This window comes from Triticum dicoccoides, chromosome 7B (assembly GCF_002162155.2).
Source record: "Triticum dicoccoides isolate Atlit2015 ecotype Zavitan chromosome 7B, WEW_v2.0, whole genome shotgun sequence".
NCBI classification, from domain to species: domain Eukaryota; kingdom Viridiplantae; phylum Streptophyta; class Magnoliopsida; order Poales; family Poaceae; genus Triticum; species Triticum dicoccoides.
In genome coordinates this window covers 744,119,698-744,143,190 of record NC_041393.1, presented here as the reverse complement: position 1 = coordinate 744,143,190, position 23,493 = coordinate 744,119,698, and the positions used below count along the sequence as shown (strand labels likewise).

Genomic DNA, 23,493 nt, shown 5'->3' with positions numbered 1-23,493 from the left:
ATAATAGCATTAAAGTAAAAATGTTCAACATAAATAAAGAAAAAACAATTAAATTTAACATATCATATAACATTCAAATGGGTGTATGTAATTACAAGAGAAAGTGGTAATATACATAGAATAACTTGATATATGTTTTATAAAAACACATTTTGACATTAATTTATTCCAAGGAGAATATCATATCTTTACTCTATGGAAAATAGAGCGGATGCAATATTTTTTCTATTCCTCTTAATATTATTTTTCTTTCACTTTATAAATTAGAAATATATATTTAGAGATATATTTAATGTAACTATTTTTCTAAGTTTCTAATTTCAAATTTATCTACATTTTTATTAGAGATTTGATGAAATGAATTGTCACCATAAAATTTCGTAATTTAATAACATCAGTGATATTTGATATGTTATTAAATAAATTGCACCTTAAAATATTTCTATTTTGAAGACTTTTACATTCTTTTGTTTTATCCAAACGTAGAAACATACGAGGCTAATTTTATCATCAATGGAATAAAGTATTTCAGAAAAAATCCATCCTCTCCCTTTAAAAGCAAACTCTTATATTGGCTCAACCATTTTATTTGTCAGGTTCTAAAGGGAGTTAACAAATTGACAGCCTGCATTATGTTCAAATGATATTCCTATGAGAGGATTTGAGAATCTATTAAAAATTATTTAGGCTTATCGGCCTGCATTGACATCTCTAGGAAGGAGAAATCTCTTTGGCAAATTGGTGGATGAAATTCATTAGAGACCACGAATCTAGATGAAAAATGGTCACATTAATATTATTTATGCATGTGTATTTAGAGATTTGCATCGAGAAGAATGCTAGAGTGTGTAGAAATGCCTTCAACCTGATCATCATCGTTATGGGAAAGTTCAATGATTTGAGGTTAATTGCACGCTCCAAGGTCTCGCGGAACATTAATTTGGGAGAGTATACGCTTTTGACACCTCCGTTGTCACCCGCAAAAAAAGACACCTCCATTGCCGTTCTAATTTTTTTAGATGTTACCAATTAAAACAAGGCAAATATGGCATTTATATAAAACTCATTATACGAGAAAAAGGATGGCAAATAGTTTTATAGAAGGAAATCTTCATTAAAGAAACTGAAAACCAATGTAGTAGGTCGATGGGGGAGGGGATCAATCCGCAAAAAGTGTGAACAAAGCATATATTAGGGTGGTTCATAAAAAATCCCTAAATGTTTGAACCGCGTGGTTCAGATCCTTTTTGCCCTCCAACCCCATGCATAAAATGTTCACGGACCATTTAGGATGTTCATATTCCCATAAACCTGGAGGAACCTTGGGATCTTTGTGGATGTCCACACAATCTGCTTGGCACACTATCAGTTGGGGCACATGTCCTCACAGTCCGTGTGCTTTTTCTCTAGGTCCGCCTGGACAATCCATGTGTCCAGATTTAATGTTTATTATGCATGCGGTGTTGCGGAACGCAATAATTTCAAAAAAATTTCCTACAATCATGCAAGATCTATGTGATGCATAGCAACGAGCGGGAGAGTGTTGTCCATGTACCCTCGTAGACCGTAAGTGGAAGCGTCTAGTGACGCGGTTGATGTAGTCAAACATCTTCGCGATCCAATCGATCAAGTACCGAAAGAACGGCACCTCCACGATCTGCACACGTTCAGCACGGTGACGTCCCTCGAACTCTAGATCTAGCTGAGGCCGAGGGAGAGTTCCGTCAGCACGACGGCGTGTTGACATTGTTGATGAAGTTACCGACGCAGGGCTTCGCCTAAGAACTACAACAATATGACCGAGGTGGGATTCTGTGGAGGGGGCACCGCACACCGCTAAAACAATTGTCAACTTGTGTGTTCTAGGGTGCCCCCCTCCCCATGTATATAAAGGAGGGAGGGGAGGCAGGCCGGTCCTCGTTGGCACCCCCCCCCAAGAGGGGAATCCTACTAGGACTCCATGTCCTAGTAGGTTTCCACCTAAAGGGAGAGAGGGGGAAGGAAGGAGAGGGAGAGGGAGAAGGAAAGCCCCCGCCCTTCCTAGTCCAATTCGGGCTCAATGGGGAGGGGGTGCGTGGCTTGCCCTGGCCGCCTCTCTCTCTCTCCACTAAGGCCCATCGAGGCCCGTTAGTTCCCCCGGGGGTTCCGATAACCCTCCGGCACTCCAGTTTTATCCGAAACTTCTCGGAAACACTTTCGGTATTCGGATATAGCCGTCCAATATATCAATCTTTATGTCTCGACCATTTCGAGACTCCTCGTCATGTCCGTGATCACATCCGGGACTCTGAACTAACTTCGGTACATCAAAACACATAAACTCATAATACCGATTCTCATCGAACTTTAAGCGTGCGGACCCTGCACTACTAGGAAAAGGGCTATAGATGATATGGACACTAATGGCGCACCATGTGTTGGTGCGCCATTAGTGTCCAAATACTAATGGCGCACCACATCCATGGTGCGCCATTAGTAACATTTTTTTGTTTTTTTTTAAACTAGTAATGGCGCACGCCATTACTAGTTAAACTAGTAATGGTGCACCACATCCATAGTGCGCCACTAGTAATTTTTTTCAAAAAAAAATTCAAACTTTTTTTATTTTTTTTAAAATTAGTAATGGTGCACCATGGGTCTGGTGCGCCATTAGTAGTTAAAACTAGTAATGGCGCACCACACCCACGGTGCGCCATTACTAATAGTTTTTTATTTTTGTTTATTTTTTATATTTTTTTTCAAAGTTAGTAATGGCGCCCCGTGGGTGTGGTGCGCCATTACTAGTTTAACTAGTAATGGCGCACCACACCCACGATGTGCCATTACTAATTTTGACCCAAAATTCCCCCGAATGCACCCCCGGGGACCGCCTTTTCAGTTTAAAAAAATAAAAGAAAATGATGGAAATGTCAAAAAAATAAAAGGAAATAAGTTTTCCATGTCATATCTCGTCTAGTTGTTGGGAAAATTTACAAATATGAATTTCGACTTTTTTTGCAAAATCTCTCAAGAATTTGTAAAATGGGAATAACTTTTGCATACGAACTCGGAGTAAAAAGTTTTTTATATGAAAAATCATCTACTCGAAAAGTTACATCCAAATTTAACGAGGGGAGCCTTGTTAAACATTTTCAAAATCCTCAAAAACCTAACAGAAAAAAGTTACGGGGCTTTCAAGATCTAGAGGCAAAAAAATTCAAAAAATTTCAAACTTACTAGTGGCCCACTGTTTTCTAGGTGCGCCACGAGTAACAGAAAAAAAAAATTAGTTTTGAATTTTTTTCAGGATTTTTTTTTCAAAATATGATACGTAATATGAACGGAAGTTTGAAATAATTTTTCAAAATTTCATCACACTCATGAACATGAACAAAGTCCTAAACATCAACAAGGTTTAATAGGATTGATATGCTAGATATATCAACAAGTGCCTGTGAAGTGAGCTGGTGCTGGGGAGATTAAGCCATAGTGACCCGAGATTAAGAAAGAAATGAAAAAAATAAAAAAAATAAAAAAATTGAAAAAAAAATTGAAAAAAAAAATTGTAACTTTTTTTTGAAAAAAAATGTTACTAATGGCGCACTCCTATGTGGTGCACCATTACTAAGTGAGATAGTAATGGGGCACCTCTAGGCATACTAATGGCGCACTACAGGTGCGTCATTAGTATCTGGTATACTAATGGCGCACCAGTTGTGCGCCATTAGTAAAAAATACTAGTGGCGTGGTACTAGTGGCGCACCAGTAGTGCGCCATTAGTAGGCAAAACTGGTGCTCCACTAGTAGGCCTTTTCCTAGTAGTGCTACGGGTTTGAGAACTATGTAGACATGACCGAGACACATCTCCGGTCAAGAACCAATAGCGGAACCTGGATGCTCATATTGGTTGCTACATATTCTATGAAGATCTTTATCGGTCAAACCTCATAACAACATACGTTGTTCACTTTGTCATCGGTATGTTACTTGCCCGAGATTTGACCGTTGGTATCTCAATACCTAGTTCAATCTCGTTACCGACAAGTCTCTTTACTCGTTCCGTAATGCATCATTCCGTAACTAACTTATTAGTCACATTGCTTGCAAGGCTTATAGTGATCTGCGTTACCGAGAGGGTCCAGAGATACCTCTCCGACAATCGAAGTGACGAATCCTAATTTTGATCTATGCCAACTCAACAAACACCATCGGAGACACCTGTAAAGCATCTTTATAATCATCCAGTTACGTTGTGACGTTTGATATCACACAAAGTGTTCCTCCAGTATTCGGGAGTTGCATAATCTCATAGTTATAGGAACATGTATATGTCATGAAGAAAGCAATAGCAACAAACTAAACGATCACCGTGCTAAGCTAGAGGATTGGTCAAGTCAATCACATCATTCTCTAATGATGTGATCCCGTTCATCAAATGACAACTCATGTCTATGGCTAGGAAACTTAACCATCTTTGATTAACGAGCTAGTCAAGTAGAGGCATACTAGTGACACTCTGTTTGTCTATGTATTCACACATGTACTAAGTTTCCGGTTAATACAATTCTAGCATGAATAATAAACATTTATCATGATATAATGAAATATAAATAACAACTTTATTATTTCGTTTAGGGCATATTTCCTTCAGTCTCCCACTTGCACTAGACTCAATAATCTAGATTACATAGTAATGATTCTAACACCCATGAAGTCTTGGTGTTGATCATGTTTTGCTCGTGAGAGAGGCTTAGTCAATGGGTCTGCAATATTCAGATCCGTATGTATCTTGCAAATCTCTATGTCTCCCTCCTTGACTTGATCGCGGATGGAATTGGAGCGTCTCTTGATGTGCTTGGTTCTCTTGTGAAATCTGGATTCCTTTGCCAAGGGAATTGCATCAGTATTGTTACAAAAGATTTTCATTGGACATGATGCACTAGGTATGACACCTAGATCAGATATGAACTCCTTCGTTTGTTGTTTCCGAAGCAGCTATGTACTCCACTTCACACGTAGATCCCGCCATGACGCTTTGCTTACACTGCACCAACTTACAGCTCCACCGTTCAATATAAATAGGTATCCGGTTTGTGACTTACAGTCATCTGGATCAGTGTCAAAGCTTGCATCGCCGTAACCATTTATGACGAGCTCTTTGTCACCTCCATAAACGAGAAACATGTCCTTAGTCCTTTTCAGGTATTTCAGGATATTCTTGACCGTTGTCCAGTGATCCACTCATGGATTACTTTGGTACATACCTGTTAAACTAATAGCAACACACACATCAGGTCTGGTACACAGCATTGCATACATGATAGAGCCTATGGTTGAAGCATAGGGAACAACTTTCATTGTCTCTCTATCTTCTGCAGTGGTCGGGCATTGAGTCTGACTCAACTTCACACCTTGTAACACAGGAAGGAACCCTTTCTTTGCTTGATCCATTTTGAACTTCTTCAAAACTTTATCAAGGTATGTGCTTTGTGAAAGTCCAATTAGATGTCTTGATCTATCTCTATAGATCTCGATGCTCAATATATAAGCAGCTTCACCGAGGTCTTTCATCAAAAAACTCTTGTTCAAGTATCCTTTTATGCTATCCAGAAATTCTGTATCATTTCCAATCAACAATATGTCATCCACATATAATATTAGAAATGCTACAGAGCTCCCACTCACTTTCTTGTAAATACAGGCTTCTCCAAATGTCTGTATAGAAACATATGCTTTGATCACACTATCAAAACATTTATTCCAAGTCCGAGATGCTTGTACCAGTCCATAAATTGATCGCTGGAGCTATGCACACTTTGTTAGCATCCTTTGGATTGAAAAAACCTTCGAGTTGCATCATATACAACTCTTCTTCCAGAATTCCATTCAAGAATGCAGTCTTTACATCCATTTGCCAAATTTCATAATCATAAAATGCAGCAATTACTAACATGATTCAGACAGACTTAAGCATAACCTCATCAAGTTCTACTTTCCTCCCACTCACTTCTTTCGAGAGAAACTCCTTCTCTAGAAAGGATCCATCCTTAGCAACGAATATCTTGCCTTCGGATCTGTGATAGAAGGTGTACCCAACAGTCTCCTTTGGGTATCCTATGAAGACACATTTCTCCGATTTGGGTTCGAGCTTATCAGGTTGAAGCTTTTTCACATAAGCATCGCAGCCCAAACTTTAAGAAATGACGACTCACTAGTAGAAAAAGGGTCTAATGTGAAACTCATTAGTCCCGGTTTACAATTGAACCGGCATTAATGTGACCATTAGTGCCGATTCCAATGGCCAGGCGGCCGACGCTCATTAGTACCGGTTCGTGGTGAACCTTTAGTACCGGTTCGTGTCACGAACCGGTACTAAAGAGGTGGTGGCCTTTAGTTTGGGTTGGTGGCTGCAACCGGTTCTAAAGGGGGGGTCTTTAGTACCGGTTGGAGCCACCAACCAGTATTAAAGGTGGTGCGCTGCCACCCGCAGTGCACAATATTTAGTCCCACCTCGCTAGTTGAGAGGAGCTCGCACCGGTTTATAAGCCCCGCCGCGGATACCGTGTCGAGCTCCTCTCTAAGCAGGCCTTTGTGGGCCTATTGCAAGTCTTCTGCCCTGTGGGGCCTACTGGGCCGTACGGGCCTGCATCCTGGCCCAACTAGAGATTGGGTTTCTAGTCGTATGCAGGCCGTATCGGCCCATTAGACGGGTTGTTTTTGCTTTATTTCAAAAAAAAATCCTTACCAACCGGGACTAAAGGTCCCCCAGATCACGGCGCGCCTCGTGACACGTGGTGGGCCTTTGGTCCCAGTTCGTGTTGAACCGGTACTAAAGGGGGGGGGGGGCTTTAGTCCCCACTCTTTAGTGCCGGTTCCAGAACCGGTATTAAAGGTCCTTATGAACCGGTACTAAAAGACATTTTTCTACTAGTGACTTTGGTGTTCCAGGTGGCCTCAGTTGCGAAACTATTCCGCATTGTTTCAAGTGAAGACCAAACTCCTAACTCAAATACTCTCCTGCACGATCAGATCATAGAAACTTTATTTTCTTGTTATGATGATTTTCCACTTCACTCTGAAATTCTTTGCACTTTTCAAATGTTTCAGACATATGTTGCGTCAAGTAGATATACCCATATCTGCTCAAATCATCTGTGAAGGTCCGAAAATAACGATACCCGCCACGAGCCTCAATATTCATTGGGCCACATACATCAGTATGTATGATTCCAACAATTCTATTGCTCGCTCCATTGTTCTGGACAACGGAGTTTTAGCCATCTTGCCCATGAGGCATGGTTCGCAAGTACCAAGTGATTCATAATCAAGTGATTCCAAAAGTCCATCAGAATGGAGTTTCTTCATGCGCTTTACACCAATATGACCCAAACGGCAGTGCCACAAATAAGTTGCACTATCATTATCAACTCTGCATCTTTTGGTTTCAATATTATGAATATGAGTGTCACTACTATCGAGATTCAACAAAAATAGACCACTCTTAAAGGGTGCATGACCATAAAAGATATTACTCATATAAATAGAACAACCATTATTCTCGGATTTAAATGAATAACTGTCTCGCATCAAACAAGATCCAGATATAATGTTCGTGCTTAACGCTGGCACCAAATAACAATTATTTAGGTCTAAAACTAACCCCGAAGGTAGATGTAGAGGTAGCGTGCCGACAACGATCACATCGACTTTGGAACCATTTCCCACGCGCATTGTCACCTCATCCTTAGCCAATCTTCTCTTAATCCGTAGTCCCTTTTTCCAGTTGCAAATATTAGCAATAGAACCAGTATCAAATACCCAGGCACTACTACGAGCATTGGTAAGGTACACATCAATAACATGTATATCACATATACCTTTGTTCACCTTGCCATCCTTCTTATCCGCCAAATACTTGGGGTAGTTCCGCTTCTAGTGACCAGTCCCTTTGCAGTACAAGCAATCGGTCTCAGGCTTACGTCCAGACTTGGGCTTCTTCACTTGAGCAGCAACTTGCTTGCCGTTCTTCTTGAAGTTCCCCTTCTTCCCTCTACCCTTTTTCTTGAAACTGGTGGTCTTGTTGACCAACAACACTTGATGCTCCTTCTTGATTTCTAACTCTGTAGCGTTTAGCATCGCGAAGAGCTTAGGAATTGTTGTGTTCATCCCTTGGATATTATAGTTCATCATGAAGCTCTTGTAGCTTGGTGGCAGTTATTGAAGAATTCTGTCAATGACACTACCATCAGGATGATTAACTCCCAGCTGAATCAAGTGGTTGTTATACCCAGACATTTTGAGTATATGTTCACTGACAGAACTATTCTCCTCCATCTTGCAGCTATAGAACTTATTTGAGACTTTATATCTCTCAATCCGGGCATTTGCTTGAAATATTAACTTCAACTCCTGGAATATCTCATATGCTCCATGACGTTCAAAACGTCGTTGAAGTCCCGGTTCTAAGCCTTAAAGCATGGCACACTGAACTATCGAGTATTCATCAGCTTTGCTCTGCTAGGCGTTCACAACGTCCGGCATTGCTCCTGCATCGGGTCTTGCACCTAGCGGTGCTTCTAGGACGTAATTCTTCTGTGCAGCAATGAGGATAATCCTAAAGTTATGTATCTAGTCCGTGTAATTTCTACCATCATCTTTCAACTTAGCTTTCTCTAGAAATGCATTAAAATTCAATGGAACAGTAGCATGGGCCATTGATCTACAACAACATAGACATGCAAAATACTACCAGGTACTAACTTCGTGATAAATTAAAGTTCAATTAATCATATTACTTAAGAACTCCCACTTAGATAGACATCCCTCTAATCATCTAAGTGATCACGTGATCTAAATCAACTAAACCATGTCCGATCATCACGTGAGATGGAGTAGTTTTCAATGGTGAACATCACTATGTTGATCCTATCTACTATATGATTCACACTCGACCTTTTTGTCTCAGTGTTCCGAGGAAAAATGTGCGTATGCTAGGTCGTCAAGTTTAACCCGAGTATTCTGCATGTGCAAAACTGACTTGCACCCGTTGTATGTGAACAGAGAGCTTATCACACTCGATCATCACGTGGTGTCTCGGCGCAACAAACTGTAGCAATGGTGCATACTCAGGGAGAACACTTGTACCTTGAAATGTAGTGAGAGATCATCTTATAATGCTACCATCGAACTAAGAAAAATAAGATGCATAAAGGATAAACATCACATGCAATCAATATAAGTGATATGATATGGCCATCATCATCTTGTGCCTTTGATCACCATCTCCAAAGCACCGTCATGATCACCATGGTCACCGGCACGACACCTTCATCTCCATCGCAACATCGTTGTCGTCTCGCCAACTATTGTTTCTACGACTATCGCTACCGCTTAGTGATAAAGTAAAAACAATTACAGGGCGATTGCATTGCATACAATAAAGCGACAACCATATGGCTCCTGCCAGTTGCCGATAACTCTGTTACAAAACATGATCATCTCATACAATAAAATTTAGCATCATGTCTTGACCATACCACATCATAACATGCCCTGCAAAAACAAGTTAGACATCCTCTACTTTGTTGTTGGAAGTTTTACGTGGCTGCTACGGGCTGAGAAAGAATCGTTCTTACCTACGCATCAAAACAACAACGATTTTTCGTCAAGTGTGTTGTTTTAACCTTCAACAAGGACCGGGCGTAGTCACACTCGATTCAACTAAAGTTGGAGAAACTGACACCCGCCAGCCACCTGTGTGCGAAGCACGTCGGTAGAACCAGTCTCGCGTAAGCATACGCGTAATGTCGGTCCGGGTCGCTTCGTCCAACAATACCGCCGAATCAAAGTATGACATGCTGGTAAGCAGTATGACTATTATCGCCCATAACTCATTGTGTTCTACTCGTGCATATAATATCTACGCATAAACCTGGCTCTAATACCACTGTTGGGGAACGCAGTAATTTCAAAAAATTTCCTACGATCACGCAAGATCTATGTGATGCATAGCAACGAGCGGGAGAGTGTTGTCCATGTACACTTGTAGACCATAAGCGGAAGCGTCTAGTGATGCGGTTGATGTAGTCGAACGTCTTCGCGATCCAATCGATCAAGTACCAAAAGAACGGCACCTCCGTGATCTGCACACGTTCAGCTCGGTGACGTCCCTCGAACTCTAGATCCAGCTAATGCCAAGGAAGAGTTCCGTCAGCACGACGACGTGTTGACGGTGTTGATGAAGTTACCGACGCAGGGCTTCGCTTAAGCACTACAACGATATGACCGAGATGGAATTCATTGGAGGGGGGGCAACACACGCGGCTAAAACAATTTTCAAGTTGTGTGTTCTAGGGTGCCCCCCTTCCCACATATATAAAGGAGGGAGGGAAGGCCGGCTGGCCCTCCTTGGCGTGCCCCCAAGAGGGGAATCCTACTAGGACTCCAAGTCCTAGTAGGTTTCGACCTAAAGGGAGAGAGGGGGAAGGAAGGAGAGGGAGAGGGGGAAGGAAAGGGATGTGCCACCCCCCCTTCCTAGTGCAATTCGGAGTCAAGGGGGAGGGGGTGTGCGGCCTTCCCTGGCCTCCCCTCTCTCTCTCCACTAAGGCCCATCGAGGCCCATTAGTTCCCTCGGAGGTTCCGATAACCCTCCGGCACTCTGGTTTTATCCGAGACTTCTCCGAAACACTTCCGGTGTCCGAATATAGCCGTCCAATATATCAATATTTATATCTCGAACATTTCGAGACTCCTCATCATGTCAGTGATCACATCCGGGACTCCGGACTACCATCGGTACATCAAAACACATAAACTCATAATACCGATCGTCATCGAACTTTAAGCGTGCGGACCCTACGGCTTTGAGAACTATGTAGACATGACCGAGACATGTCTCCGGTCAATAACCAATAGAGGAACCTGGATGCTCATATTGGTTCCTACATATTCTACGAAGTTGTTTATCGGTCAAACCGCATAACAACATACGTTGTTCCCTTTGTCATCGGTATTTTACTTGCCCGAGATTCAACCGTTGGTATCTCAATACCTAGTTCAATCTCGTTACCGGCAAGTCTCTTTACTCATTCCGTAATGCATCATTCCGTAACTAACTTATTAATCACATTGCTTGCAAGGCTTATAGTGTTGTGCATTATCGAGAGGGCCCAGAGATACCTCTCCGACAATCGGAGTGACAAAGTCTAATATCGATCTATGCCAACTCAACAAACACCATCGGAGACACCTGTAGAGCATCTTTATAATCACCCAGTTACATCGTGATGTTTGATAGCACACAAAGTATTCCTCCAGTATTCGGGAGTTGCATAATCTCATAGTTATAGGAACATGTATTAGTCATGAAGAAAGCAATAGCAACAAACTAAACGATCATCGTGCTAAGCTAACGGATGGGTCAAGTTAATCACATCATTCTCTAATGATGTGATCCCGTTCATCAAATGGAAACTCATGTCCATGGCCAGGAAACTTAACCATATTTGATTAACGAGCTAGTCAAGTAGAGGCATACTAGTGACACTCTGTTTGTCTATGTATTCACACATGTACTAAATTTCCGTTTAATACAATTCTAGCATGAATAATAAATATTTATCATGATATAAGGAAATATAAATAACAACTTTATTATTGCCTCTAGGGCATATTTCCTTCATGCGGTTGGATGACCGGCTTCCCTACGTGTCTGCAAACATTTGGTATGTCCATTTTGTGGTACAACGTTGGAGATTCCCTTAAATGGTTCGGTTAGTTGTGGTGAAATCAACCAAACCGGATTCAAGTCATAGACTTATCATTGGTGCTATTTTATCTCCTAAATTATTTTTAAGCATTATTACGCTATTATTTCAACGGTATGATTTTTCTGTCGACTACAAGGTGTGTGTGACCACATCGCAAATCCCAAAAGCTGTCAGAGGTGCTAATAGGGGTTTATAGGGTATGTGTGCAATCATTTATAGGGTGAGTGTATGTACAACACATGGGAATGTGTGATTGTTCTGTGTTTCCGAATAAAATGGCAACAAGTGACGCTGTTTTTATTAGTGTTATGGAAGAAATAGCATTTTTCTTATTCCCTCTAGATCAATTGTTACAAAGGAAATAATCTAAATTGGCTGACCAGTCGGTTCATCCATTGGTTGTTTGGTCAAGATACACGTGGGGTCGTGGCCTAGCTTACCGCAATGGGAGCCGCATTGCCCACTTTTTTTCCCTGATTGCCCTTTCTCGTAGGTTCCCCCCTTCTCCTTCGCATGCTCTCTTCTTCTCATAGCAACTCACCATGGATCGCATGAGCGGCAAGCTCATTCGTGTTGCTCTCTATCCTTTTTGCAGCAATCCTCCATGGATCGCACAAGAATGAGCTCGTTCATGTTTTGCCATTTCTCCTTCCCCACAGTAGTCCATGTTGCACGGATCCTTATGAGATTGAGCTCAAGCCACTACGTGGCGCACATAAGGGGCTGCTCCTAGGGAAGGAGATGGCTGTTTTTTTCGTGCATCTTCGAGGGTATGATGTTGCGAGCCGATGATGAGCGGGGCTGCGAGGTCACACATCGTTGCTGCAACCAGCCATCCGCATGGGCTGCGACCAACATCGATGCATGTTGCGAGCCCATGATGATTGTCGGTGTCAAAACCGGCGGATCTCGGGTAGGGGGTCCCGAACTGTGTGTCTAGGCGGATGGTAACAGGAGACAAGGGACACGATGTTTTTACCCAGGTTCGGGCCCTCTCGGTGGAGGTAAAACCCTACTCCTGCTTCATTAATATTGATGATATGGGTAGTACAAGAGTTGATCTACCACGAGATCAGAGAGGCTAAACCCTAGAAGCTAGCCTATGGTATGATTGTTCTTCATCCTACGGACTAAAACTCTCCAATTTATATAGACACCGGAGAGGGCTAGGGTTACACAGAGTCGGTTACAATGGGAGGAGATCTTCATATCGTATCGCCAAGCTTGCCTTCCACGCCAAGGAAAGTCCCATCCGGACACGGGACGGAGTCTTCAATCTTGTATCTTCATAGTCTGGGAGTCCGGCCAAAGGTCATAGTCCGGCCATCCGGACACCCCCAATCCAGGACTCCCTCAGTAGCCCCTGAACCAGGCTTCAATGACGACGAGTCCGGCGGGCAAGTTGTCTTCAGCATTGCAAGGAGGGTTCCTCCTCCGAATACTTCATAGAAGATGTTGAACACAAGGATAGTATCCGGCTCTGCAAAAATAAGTTCCACATACCGCAGTAGAGAGAATAATTTCTGCACAAATCTAATCTGCTGACGTATTCCGCAGTGTGACATCACGCCAGGGTCAAGCCTTTATTCGTTTTACTGTTCCACCTCAGCGTGTTTAGCGAGGCGGTTTCCTTGACACGTCTTGTCAAAGCAGAGATCGTGTCCCCTTATTCCGGGATTCTCATCAACACGGGCGTGGGTAACTCAACCGTGCCTTTTGGTATGACTTTCTAATTGAAAGCGAGTCCCAGACGGTTACGGGGAGGGCTCTTGGTATTCAACTCCTTTATAAAGAGACCAAGGCTTGACTCCCTTCTCTTTCGATCCAACCGAATCCGCCCCTCGCCTCGAGTTCCAACACTCAAAGCTTCTAGTTTTAGGCGCTTCGGACTTTCGATGATGTCCGGCTCCGACCTTCAAGGCCGGTGGGTGCCTTCCTCCGTTATGGAAGAAGACGTGCGAAAGCTGAGAGATGCCAGGTATCTAACCGGCGAAATCTCGCATAGGCTGCCTGCTCAAGGGCAGGCCATCCCCTCTCCCCTGCCCGGTGAGAGCGTGGTGTTCACATCTCACTTCCTTCGGGGGCTAGGCTTCCCGATTGATCCCTTCGTGAGGTGGCTGATGTTCTATTATGGGCTGGAATTCCACGACTTAGCTCCGGAGTCCATCCTCCAAATTTCGTCATTCACTGTCGTGTGTGAGCCCTTCCTCCATATCACCCCCACTTCGGACTGTGGCTTAGAACCTTTAAGGTGGAGCCGAAGATGATCGAGGGGCAGCACGCTGAGTGCAGAGGAGCTATCATAAGCAAGATAGCCGGCGCTCCATGGTCCGAGGGCACTTTGCAAGAAGAGTTCGGCTTATGGCAACGGGACTGGTTTTACATCACAGCCCCCAGGGGCACCACATGGGTGGCGCCACCTGCTTTTTGCTCGGGTCCCCCACCACGGCGACCATCATGGGCCAATGAAGGGCTTATCTGGGGGCCGTCCAAAGACGTGCCGCTACTGCAGGACCGCATTTGAGATCTCCTCGAAAGATATATTAACTTGACCGTGGTGGGGCAAGTCATGCTGATTCGCCGCAAGCTGCCCTGCAAACGTCGCCCTCTCCGCCTGTGGGAATTTAATCCAGAGGGACCGTGAGTCCTCCAACATTTTATGGGCGTGACGCCCGTGGAGATGTACAAATTGTTCTTCGGACCACAAGCAAGGTGTCCGGACTCGTCCGAGGATGCAGGTCTGAGCTGCAATCGCCAGGATGCTAAGGTAAGTAGCCCCATATTTGGACACACCATCCGCATTTTCATCATAAAGTGGCCCTTGAACAGAACTATCCTTTGAACAGGAGTGGATAGCGAAGGCAAAGCTTATCAGGTGTCTAGCCCCCCTGCCCGAGACCACGCCGGATCCCATGTTAACCAGGATGCTGGAGATTATGCTTTCGGCAGAGGGCGAAGAGGGGAACCAAGGAGCTACCGCCTCCGCAGAGGAGACTGTCAGGAAGGGAGGAATCGAGAATTCCCCCAACCTTGGAAAGAAAAGGAGTGCCTCTGAAGACCCGGAGGGGATGACCTCGAAACGGGGGAAGAAATCTTTGTCAGAGGATCCGGCACCGGAGACTGCCCCGGCTGCATTGCGCCCTCAAGGGGATCAGCTTTCCTCTGAGCCGTAAGTAAAGAGAGGGGTTCAAAAATTAGTGGCATCCCTGTTTTATTTCTGAGGAAGATAACCAAAATATTACCTTGTGGTTCGGATCTCAACCCTTCTCAGCAGAGCTCGTCTTCAGGCGATCTTCATCCGGAGATGATGGAGAGCAAAACGCCTCCCCTAGCTGCACCGACTTACGAGGCAGGCGACCCCGAGGTGTCGTCCTGGCGGGTTTCTTCATGTCTGGATGTTGAAAAAGGTCGTCGACCTAGTCCAGTGCCCTCCGGTGCGCGGTTGGAGAGGCTGAGGGATCTGCTCGAGCGAGCGTCCGTCTCAGAAGAACACCGTATGTTGATGAACACGGTGATAGGAAGGATTTCATCCGCGGAAAGCGGATCGTACGAGGCCACCAGGAGTTTACTGACAAGCTTTGAGGTACGTGAAAAGGTGTACCTTTTAATAGAGCTGCATATATAAAATGCGCCTTGTATAAATAGTAGCCCCTGAGACTCTGTGTGTCGTCAAGAGTGATGGCGCACAGAGGATCATAACCCCAGGTATAAAATGTCACCTTTTTATGAAGGTGGCGAGGCACTCGGTGGCTAGCCGGACTGATGAATCTGCCGAGCAAAAGGACAACTTGACGTGGCGGATACCGACATCGCGCTTGTAAATAAGCGGCTAGACGAGGCACAAGGTATGCTCCACAGACATCTGATAATAGGATTGCGATGCTCGTGCCTTACAATATATGTTCTTAATGCAGATAGTGCTGCTGCCGTGGAGAACCTTCGGGCGGAACTTGCCCGAGCCAAGGAGCAAGCAAGGAAAAGTGATGCGGCTACCTTTAAGGCGGCTGAAGAGCTGAAGGCCGAACAGGCTGCTCACTGCCAGAGCAAGAAGGTAATAGCCGAGATGGCTATAAAATTGAAGGATGCTGCCGGCCGCTGAAAATTTCTTAAACAAGAAGAAAGGGCAGCTCAGAAGGACCTTGAGAAGATCACTGCCGAGGCCAAGGATACTCGCTCTGCAATGAGAGCTATGAAGGAGGAGTTGCGTCAGACCGGAGATATCATGGCTGGAAGGCCCTATATGCTGCGGATGAAGTTCAGGGATCCTATGTATGCTCCGTTAGACCGGCAGTGGAGTGCGGAAAACACTTATCTGGATTTGGCAGCGAGTGCGGCAGACGCAACCGAACACTTCCGAGGTCGAGGTGACCATAAATTGGAAGAACTTTTTTGGTCGCAGTTCCACAATCCCGAATGCCCACTTTCGGTATCCGACCGTTTGGCGGCCTGGGCAGAGCTGAACAGGTTATCTGGACTCGCCATGAAGTATGTTGCGAGTCGTTTGTGGCTGGGAGAGTCAGAGCCGAAGAGTTATTTTGGATTGGTGCAACAGCTCCTTGGTTCTGTGTAGCTTGTTGATGCAATGAAGAGGTTGGCGTGCATAGAGGGTGCACAAATGGCTCTTGCCCGTGTCAAGACATACTGAGCGGATATGAAGGCCAGTGTTGTTGCATCCCGGGATTCAGACGAAGGCCGGGCACCTGCCAAGCACTACTTTGAGGAAGTTCTTCCGGGCGCTCGTTTAATAGAAGCGCAGTGCTCGAAGGATGTTGTGTTCGAATAGCATGTGCTATTGTAAAAGAAATATTTTGATAGAATATAAAAGCTTTTTATACTTGTGCTTGCAAGAATTATAATACCTCCTGTGCGGCCGTTAATGTATATGTGTATATAACCTGAAAGATGGCAGTCGTTGGCTTCAGCCCCCACGCATATAATGCGGGGGTGTTCGCAAAAAAGGCGCCTTTTCACACTTAATCCAACGTCTTAGTCCTACAAAGGAGGTGATAGCGCGGTGAACTAGGCAACCGGACTATAATGCTTTATCACTTTCACTTAGCCATAGGAGTTTGACATTGGGGCTACTCAATAGCCCCTAATGGCACCGCGCTCACCCAAATTCGGGGCCCGTGTGTGCGTGACCGGGAAGCGATCCTTCGTTAATGCGGAGGAATCCTAAAGATTCCGAGAGTCATCGAGTGGTTGACCAGTCTCTCGCTATATCATGACAGTCAGTTTTCGGCTTTCTCTACTAAGGTGCTCGCCTGGCCGAACCGGGGCACAATCACAGTTGTTCTCCTGGTGCCGCGTTAGCCGATATAACGGTAAGGCAGCAAAACACAGGAGCCGGGCAAACCCAACATTTGACCAAAGACATGATTCGGAGCTGATGCATATAAGGCCAAACTCGCGACGCCGAACACTCCCTAAGGTATTCGGTCTTTATTAAGATGGGCCGAAATAGAGCCCTTGGTAAAAAAGGCCCTGGTGTCCAGGTACGCGCAAAATTCTGGCGTGGCCACATGCCAAGACGCTAGCCTCCTCCTCGGTTATAGCGAAAACCGGGGGATGTTATCAACAATAGACAGTAAAAAAGGTTTACGCAGGGTCTTAATCTGAAAAGAATCCTTGAAACGGGTCCCTACTGCACGTCTGCGCCAGTGTCTCCGTTGTGCCGTATCCTAGACGGGCGTAGCACGATGTTCGTCTGCGAAAGAGAGGAACTTAGTAAAGAATAAGCGTGCGAGAAATCTATATTAAAATAAACAAAATATAGTTGGAGCAAGAATTGAGCCGTATTGTCTCCTGGCGTGAACACGCGGAGCCCCTTGTACAGGGTTATGCGGCTATTAAGCCTATGTATGTTTACGCCGGACTCGTCGAGCCGTGTCCTGGATAGTAGGGATGGATTAGTGTGCGGCTGTCCAGGCGGCCGCAGCATTGCCCGTACTTTGGGGGTCAATTGATATTCCCATGTAATGAGATGATGCCTCGTGGGCCGGGCATTTTAAGTGTAAGGGATGCATAATGCGGTATTGCGTTAAAGCGGGCGAAAGCTTCACGTCCCAGTAGCGCTTGATAGCGACTTACGAATGGGGCGATGTGGAATGTTAGCTTTTTGCTTCGGAAGTTGTCGGGTGAGCCGAACGTGACTTCTAACGAAAGGGAACCCATACTCTGGGTATCTGGTCCCGGCGTGACTCCTTAGAAGGAAGTGATGCCATGGCGGATTATAACTGGGTTTACCCCTAGTTTGCGTATTGTGTCCTGATATAACAGGTTTAAGTCACTGCCGCGGTCCATAAGGGCTTTTGTAAATTGGAGTCCGTCAATAACCGGATTCAAGACCAAGGCAGTCCAGCCTACGCTCTGGGCTCCTCTGGAGTAATCCTGATGATCAAAGATGATTGGTTGTAGCAACCAGTGGTAGTGCTCCTCTGGGGCTGGCCTATGGCGCGTGTCTTCGTAAGCGTCGTTCTATTTTTCCCTTTTGTCGTCTGAAGTGAATTTACTGTTTTGACTTCTTGCGGGAACTTCTTTTGTTCTCTAGTGTTCTGCTTGTGGGGTGCGTCGTCATCCTCGCTTGGTGTGTCGAGCCCCTTGTGTTCGGCGTTGAGTTTGCCGGACTGCTTGAAGACCCAACAATCTCTGTGGGTATGGTTTGCAGGTCTCCCGGGAGTACTGTGGATTTGACATATTTTGTCCAGGATTTTGTTGAGGTGAGACAGCTCGTCCCTGTCATCTTTGGGTTGCGGCTTTTTCTGGTTTTGCCAAGAGCTTTTGAATCCGGCGTTGATTGTCGTGCTCACCGGGCTGTTATCCTTGATTTGGCGCTGTTCTTTGTTATGGCGCGGTTTCCCGTTTCCATCTCTGAGTTTGGATGTGCTCGGGTCGCTGGTGCTGCTTCTTGCCAACCAGCTATCCTCTCTTGCGCAAAAGCGGGTCATGAGGCTTGTTAATGCAGCCATTGTTCTTGGCTTTTCTTGGCCGAGGTGTCTGGCGAGCCATTCGTCTCGGACGCTGTGTTTGAAAGCTGCTAGGGCCTCAGCGTCCGGACAGTCGACTATCTGATTCTTTTTAGTAAGGAATCTGTTCCAGAGTTTCCGGGCTGACTCTCCGGGCATCCGGAGGTCGGACATAGGTCCCTTGAAAATTTGCCTGGAAAGCATCCTCGAGTGCTTCCCAACTTCCCATGGTGTTTTCGGGAAGGCTTTTAAGCCAATGCCGGGCTGGCCCTTTGAGCTTAAGGGGTAAGTATTTTATGGCGTGGAGGTCATCTTCTCTGGCCATGTGTATGTGGAGGATATAATCCTCGATCCAGACTCCAGGGTCTGTTGTTCCGTCGTATGCTTCTATGTTCACGGGCTTGAATCCCAGTGGAAATTCATGATCCAGGACCTCAACGGTAAAACATAGGGGATGTGCGGCGCCCCTGTATGTAGGTGTGCCACGATGTTCGGGTATTTTTTGCATTGCATTGCTCACTGAAGCTTGCTTTCTTGGCCCATAGATGGATCTGGTTGGGCCAGTTTGTTTATGTGAATCCTTGGGCGGATCGCGCGCCGTATTGAGTGCGGCGCCCTTTGTCGCTTGAGATCGATCGTGGGGTCGTCTATCCGACCTTGTGGCTTCCTTATTTTTTGACTGTAGGGGCTCTATGGCCTGTTTGTCAAATTCCGGTAGTAGTTTCCGCTTCGGATAGCTCTTTGTGTGACGACTGTTGCCGTACTTGTGTGCGGTATTGAGTACTTTGCCCCATCTGATCCTGAGTGCATCTTCCGCTGTTTTGAGCCTCCGCTTCTGCTTTTTCAGGCTACATGCAGTGGCAATGAGCCTTTGGTGGAGGTTCTGATGTTCCAGCAATTTGTCCGGCATGAGGTCATCCGGACTATTATCTTTCCCGGGGATGGGTTGTTCGGATTGTCCGCCCTGTTTGGACGGTTGCTCGATGGCATGTTCGTCTTCCATTGATTCGCCCTGCTCTATGGCTGGGTCTTTGTTGAGGTGGGGCTTGGCGTGGCGCTTACGCTGCCGCTTTGATTGTTTTTCGAGGGAGCGATCCCTGGTTGCGTCCTTTTGATCCCCATTGTCATTTCTTTTAGGTGTGACCACCATGTATATATCGTATGATGAGGTGGCTTTCCAGTGCCCTATAGGTGCTGGTTCTTGGTCGTCTCCTCCATCGGCGTCCATACCGTCGATGTCTTCGGAGTCGAAGTCGAGCGTGTCGGTTAGATCGTCGACAGTGGCTACAAACTGGGTGGTGGGTGGCTTTCGAATTTCTTCGTCGTCCGCATCCCAACCCTGCGGACCATAGTTTGGCCAGGGCTCTCCTGACGAAGAGAGAGACTTTAGTGAATCCAGGATATCGCCAAAGGGCGAGTGCTGAAAGACGTCCGCGGCGGTGCATTCCATGATCGGAGCCCAATCGGGTTCGACCGGAGGGGTGCGGAATATTCGGAGTCCGGAACGGAGTCCGGCACCATGGAGTCACGGGCCTTGCAAAGGACTAGGCTGGTATTCGGCTCTATCGTCGTAGAGGTTGCGGCTCCAGGGGCGGCGTCCAACCGTCCGTCCCTGACTAACGCGGTCTGCTCCGAGCTAATGATCGGAGCGGACACCTGAGCGGCACTCTGGGCGCTGTCTGGCGGCAGAGTTAGATCATGCCCATCGGGACAGTGCGGCACGCTCGGCCGTGGCTCGAATCCGTCGAAGATCAAGTCCTCGCGGATGTCGGCCGTGTAATTTAAGCTTCCAAACCTGACCTGACAGCCAAGGGCGTAGCTTTCGATCTGCTCCAGATGGCCAAGCGAGTTGGCCCGCAGTGCGAAGCCGCCGAATACGAAGATCTGTCTGGGGAGAAAAGACTCACGCTGGACCGCGTCGTGGTTGATGATCGAAGAAGCCATCGGGCCTAAGCGTGACGACACAGAGGAACTCTCAATGAAAGCACCAATGTCGGTGTCAAAACCGGCGGATCTCGGGTAGGGGGTCCCGAACTGTGCGTCTAGGCGGATGGTAACAGCAGACAAGGGACACGATGTTTTTACCCAGGTTCGGGCCCTCTCGGTGGAGGTAAAACACTACTCCTGCTTGATTAATATTGATGATATGGGTAGTACAAGAGTTGATCTACCACGAGATCAGAGAGGCTAAACCCTAGAAGCTAGCCTATGGTATGATTATTCTTCGTCCTACGGACTAAAACTCTCCGGTTTATATAGACACCGGAGATGGCTAGGGTTACACAGAGTCGGTTACAATGGGAGGAGATCTTCATATCGTATCGCCAAGCTTGCCTTCCACGTCAAGGAAAGTCCCATCACACGGGACGGAGTGTTCAATCTTGTATCTTCATAGTCTGGGAAGCCGGCCAAAGGTCATAGTCCGGCCATCCGGACACCCCCCAATCCAGGACTCCCTCAATGACCCATGTCATCGAGGTTGCAAGCGTTAGCACATGGAGGTGCAACCAGAGGCACCAAATTCTACCACAAGTGATGGTTTATGCTAGAACTATAGAGACCGGTGGCTGCCAACTGCGACGATATTCATCAAATCTATGAATGTGGAACATGGAGCTACCATCATAGGCGTAAAATACTACAACCGGAGACGTCTTATGTTAGGACTGGAAAGAGGGCGGGGGTTGTGAGCCACGACGCCATCCGTCATGGTTGCGAGCGTCTGCACACGAAACTGCCACCAAACCCGCAAAAATGCTACAATCGATTGGCATTTTATGTTGGGACTAGAGAGAGCGGGGGTTGTGAGCTATGAAACCATCGGTGCCGATGCTGCAATCGAATGACACCTATGTTGCGTCTATGTTGTGCCCAGTGGCGATGAAGCTGCAACCTGCGGTGGTGCCTCTTTGAGCCGCGACGCCATCGCCTGCAACGTTGGAAACGGGCGGCCCCATGATGTGTCCATTGGCGATGAAGTTGCAACAAGCGTCGAACGATGCTATAGCCTCTATTTTCGTCATTTATTTTATCATGAGTTTAGTTCCATCGCCTGAATAAAATCAGGTTCCTGCTCGAGATTCAGCAGAGCAAAGGATAGCACACAGGTTGTAGTATGCCACGCACACACCCCCGCGTCGCCAACCCTAGGCGACACGGGGGGCGACCACGCCGCTGGCCCTAGGCCCCCTCCCCTCGTCTGCTCCGTCCCGCCGCCGCCTGAGGTCTCACCGGCGAAGCCTGGCTTATGATGGCGGCGGCGGGGCCTTATCCCTCGCGCGGTGATGGCGTTTTTTCCGGGCGGTGGCGGCGCATCGTTCAATGCAGATCCAATGGCAAGGAGCGGCGGGATGCCCACAGCATGCCTGACGGCTGCGTCAGCGGAGGCGCAACCTGCCCGCGACGGAGTCGCCCCTATGGCGGCGGCCGAGATGGTCTTGGGCGTGCCGGCGGTTCCAGTGTGCATCTACAGGCGAGCGCAGTGTGCCTGACGGTGCCGGCTGTAGGCACCGTGGTGGTGCCATGGCCAGTCAGGCGGCGACGGCATGGATCCCTTTCGTCCAATCCCTGGCAGAGATGGCGGCAGTCCGTGCACGAGATGCTTGAGGGAGGATCTTTGTACCGATCTGGGTGAAAACCTGCTCTCGGCTAGCTGCCAAGGCTGGCGGTGGCGGCGCTGTCTGCGTCGTTCCATTCTTGAACGCATCGCTGTGGAGAAGTTCAAGGCCACTCTATGCTACCTCCGGGGGAAACCCTAGATTAGTAGATCAGATGACGGCGGTGCTATTGTGCCGTTTCCCTCTTGGGGGCGTCATTCGTAGAGGTGTACATGGACCGAGGGTCCAGTGGAACGCTTTCTGGTGGAGCGGTGCTTCAGCTTACACATTGATGGTGGTGGATCTCGGTGGCATGGCGCCGTGAAGACTCGACGTCTGATGCACGGAGATGGACTCGCGCAGGGAGGTGGCACTGTCTGGCGTCATGGTGGCGTTGACGGTAGCTAGACCGGGCAAGGTTGATGTAGCAGTATAACACTGAAGATGGATTGGTGGCAGGTGGCTGCGGCAGCCTCATACCCGGAAGGCATCCTGGTTGAGAAGTGCACCGGACTAGTGGGTGCCTCATACCCGGCAGGCGTCCTGGTTGGGACCTCAGGTCTTAGATGGTAGGTTTAGCTGTGAGGTCTGTTTTGGTATTAGGCCCAGACTATCAGCATCCTTTCATCAACTGGATAGAAGTAACAATAGATGTTGCCTCGACGGTGGCTTTAGTCTGACTGTTGTATTACTTTGTAAGGTCTTGTGTGAATAATTAATAAAGTGGTTGCCTGCATCATCCAGATGCAGAGGCTGGGGGTCCTCCTCCATTTCTAAAAAAATGCACACAGGTTGTAAAGGTAGTCGCAAATTCCATCAAGATTCAGACTTCCATATTTGGAAGTGTTGACCCATTCTTTCTTTCAACAAACAGTGGATTTTATTGGCTTATAATGAAACATCAAGATAAATAGTTAATGAGCACACACTAGTAGAAAACATGACATTTGTCCCGGTTGGTGAGGGCCTTTTGTCCCGGTTCTTGAACCGGTACTAAAGGGTCGTTACTAATGCCTTCCCCCTTTAGTCCCGGTTCTAACACGAACCGGGACAGATGGGCCTCCACGTGGCCGGTGCGCCAAGCCCAGGCAGGAGGGCCTTTGGTCCCGGTTGGTGGCACCAACCGGGACCAAAAGGCATCCACGCGTCAGCATTTCAGTGGCTGTGATTTTTTTTTTATTTTTG

General features: G+C 46.7%; 1 protein-coding gene across 1 annotated transcript in view; it reads right to left on the bottom strand.

Annotated features, from left to right (window-relative positions):
• LOC119339637 overlaps window positions 1-22,695 on the bottom strand; it is a 25,871-nt gene extending 3,176 nt beyond the window's left edge. Inside the window, exon 1 of the mRNA XM_037611615.1 lies at window positions 22,595-22,695. Coding sequence (XP_037467512.1) covers window positions 22,595-22,695 — 101 coding nt within the window. The remainder of the gene's footprint in view (window positions 1-22,594) is intronic.
• Between the last annotated feature and the right edge of the window lie 798 nt (window positions 22,696-23,493).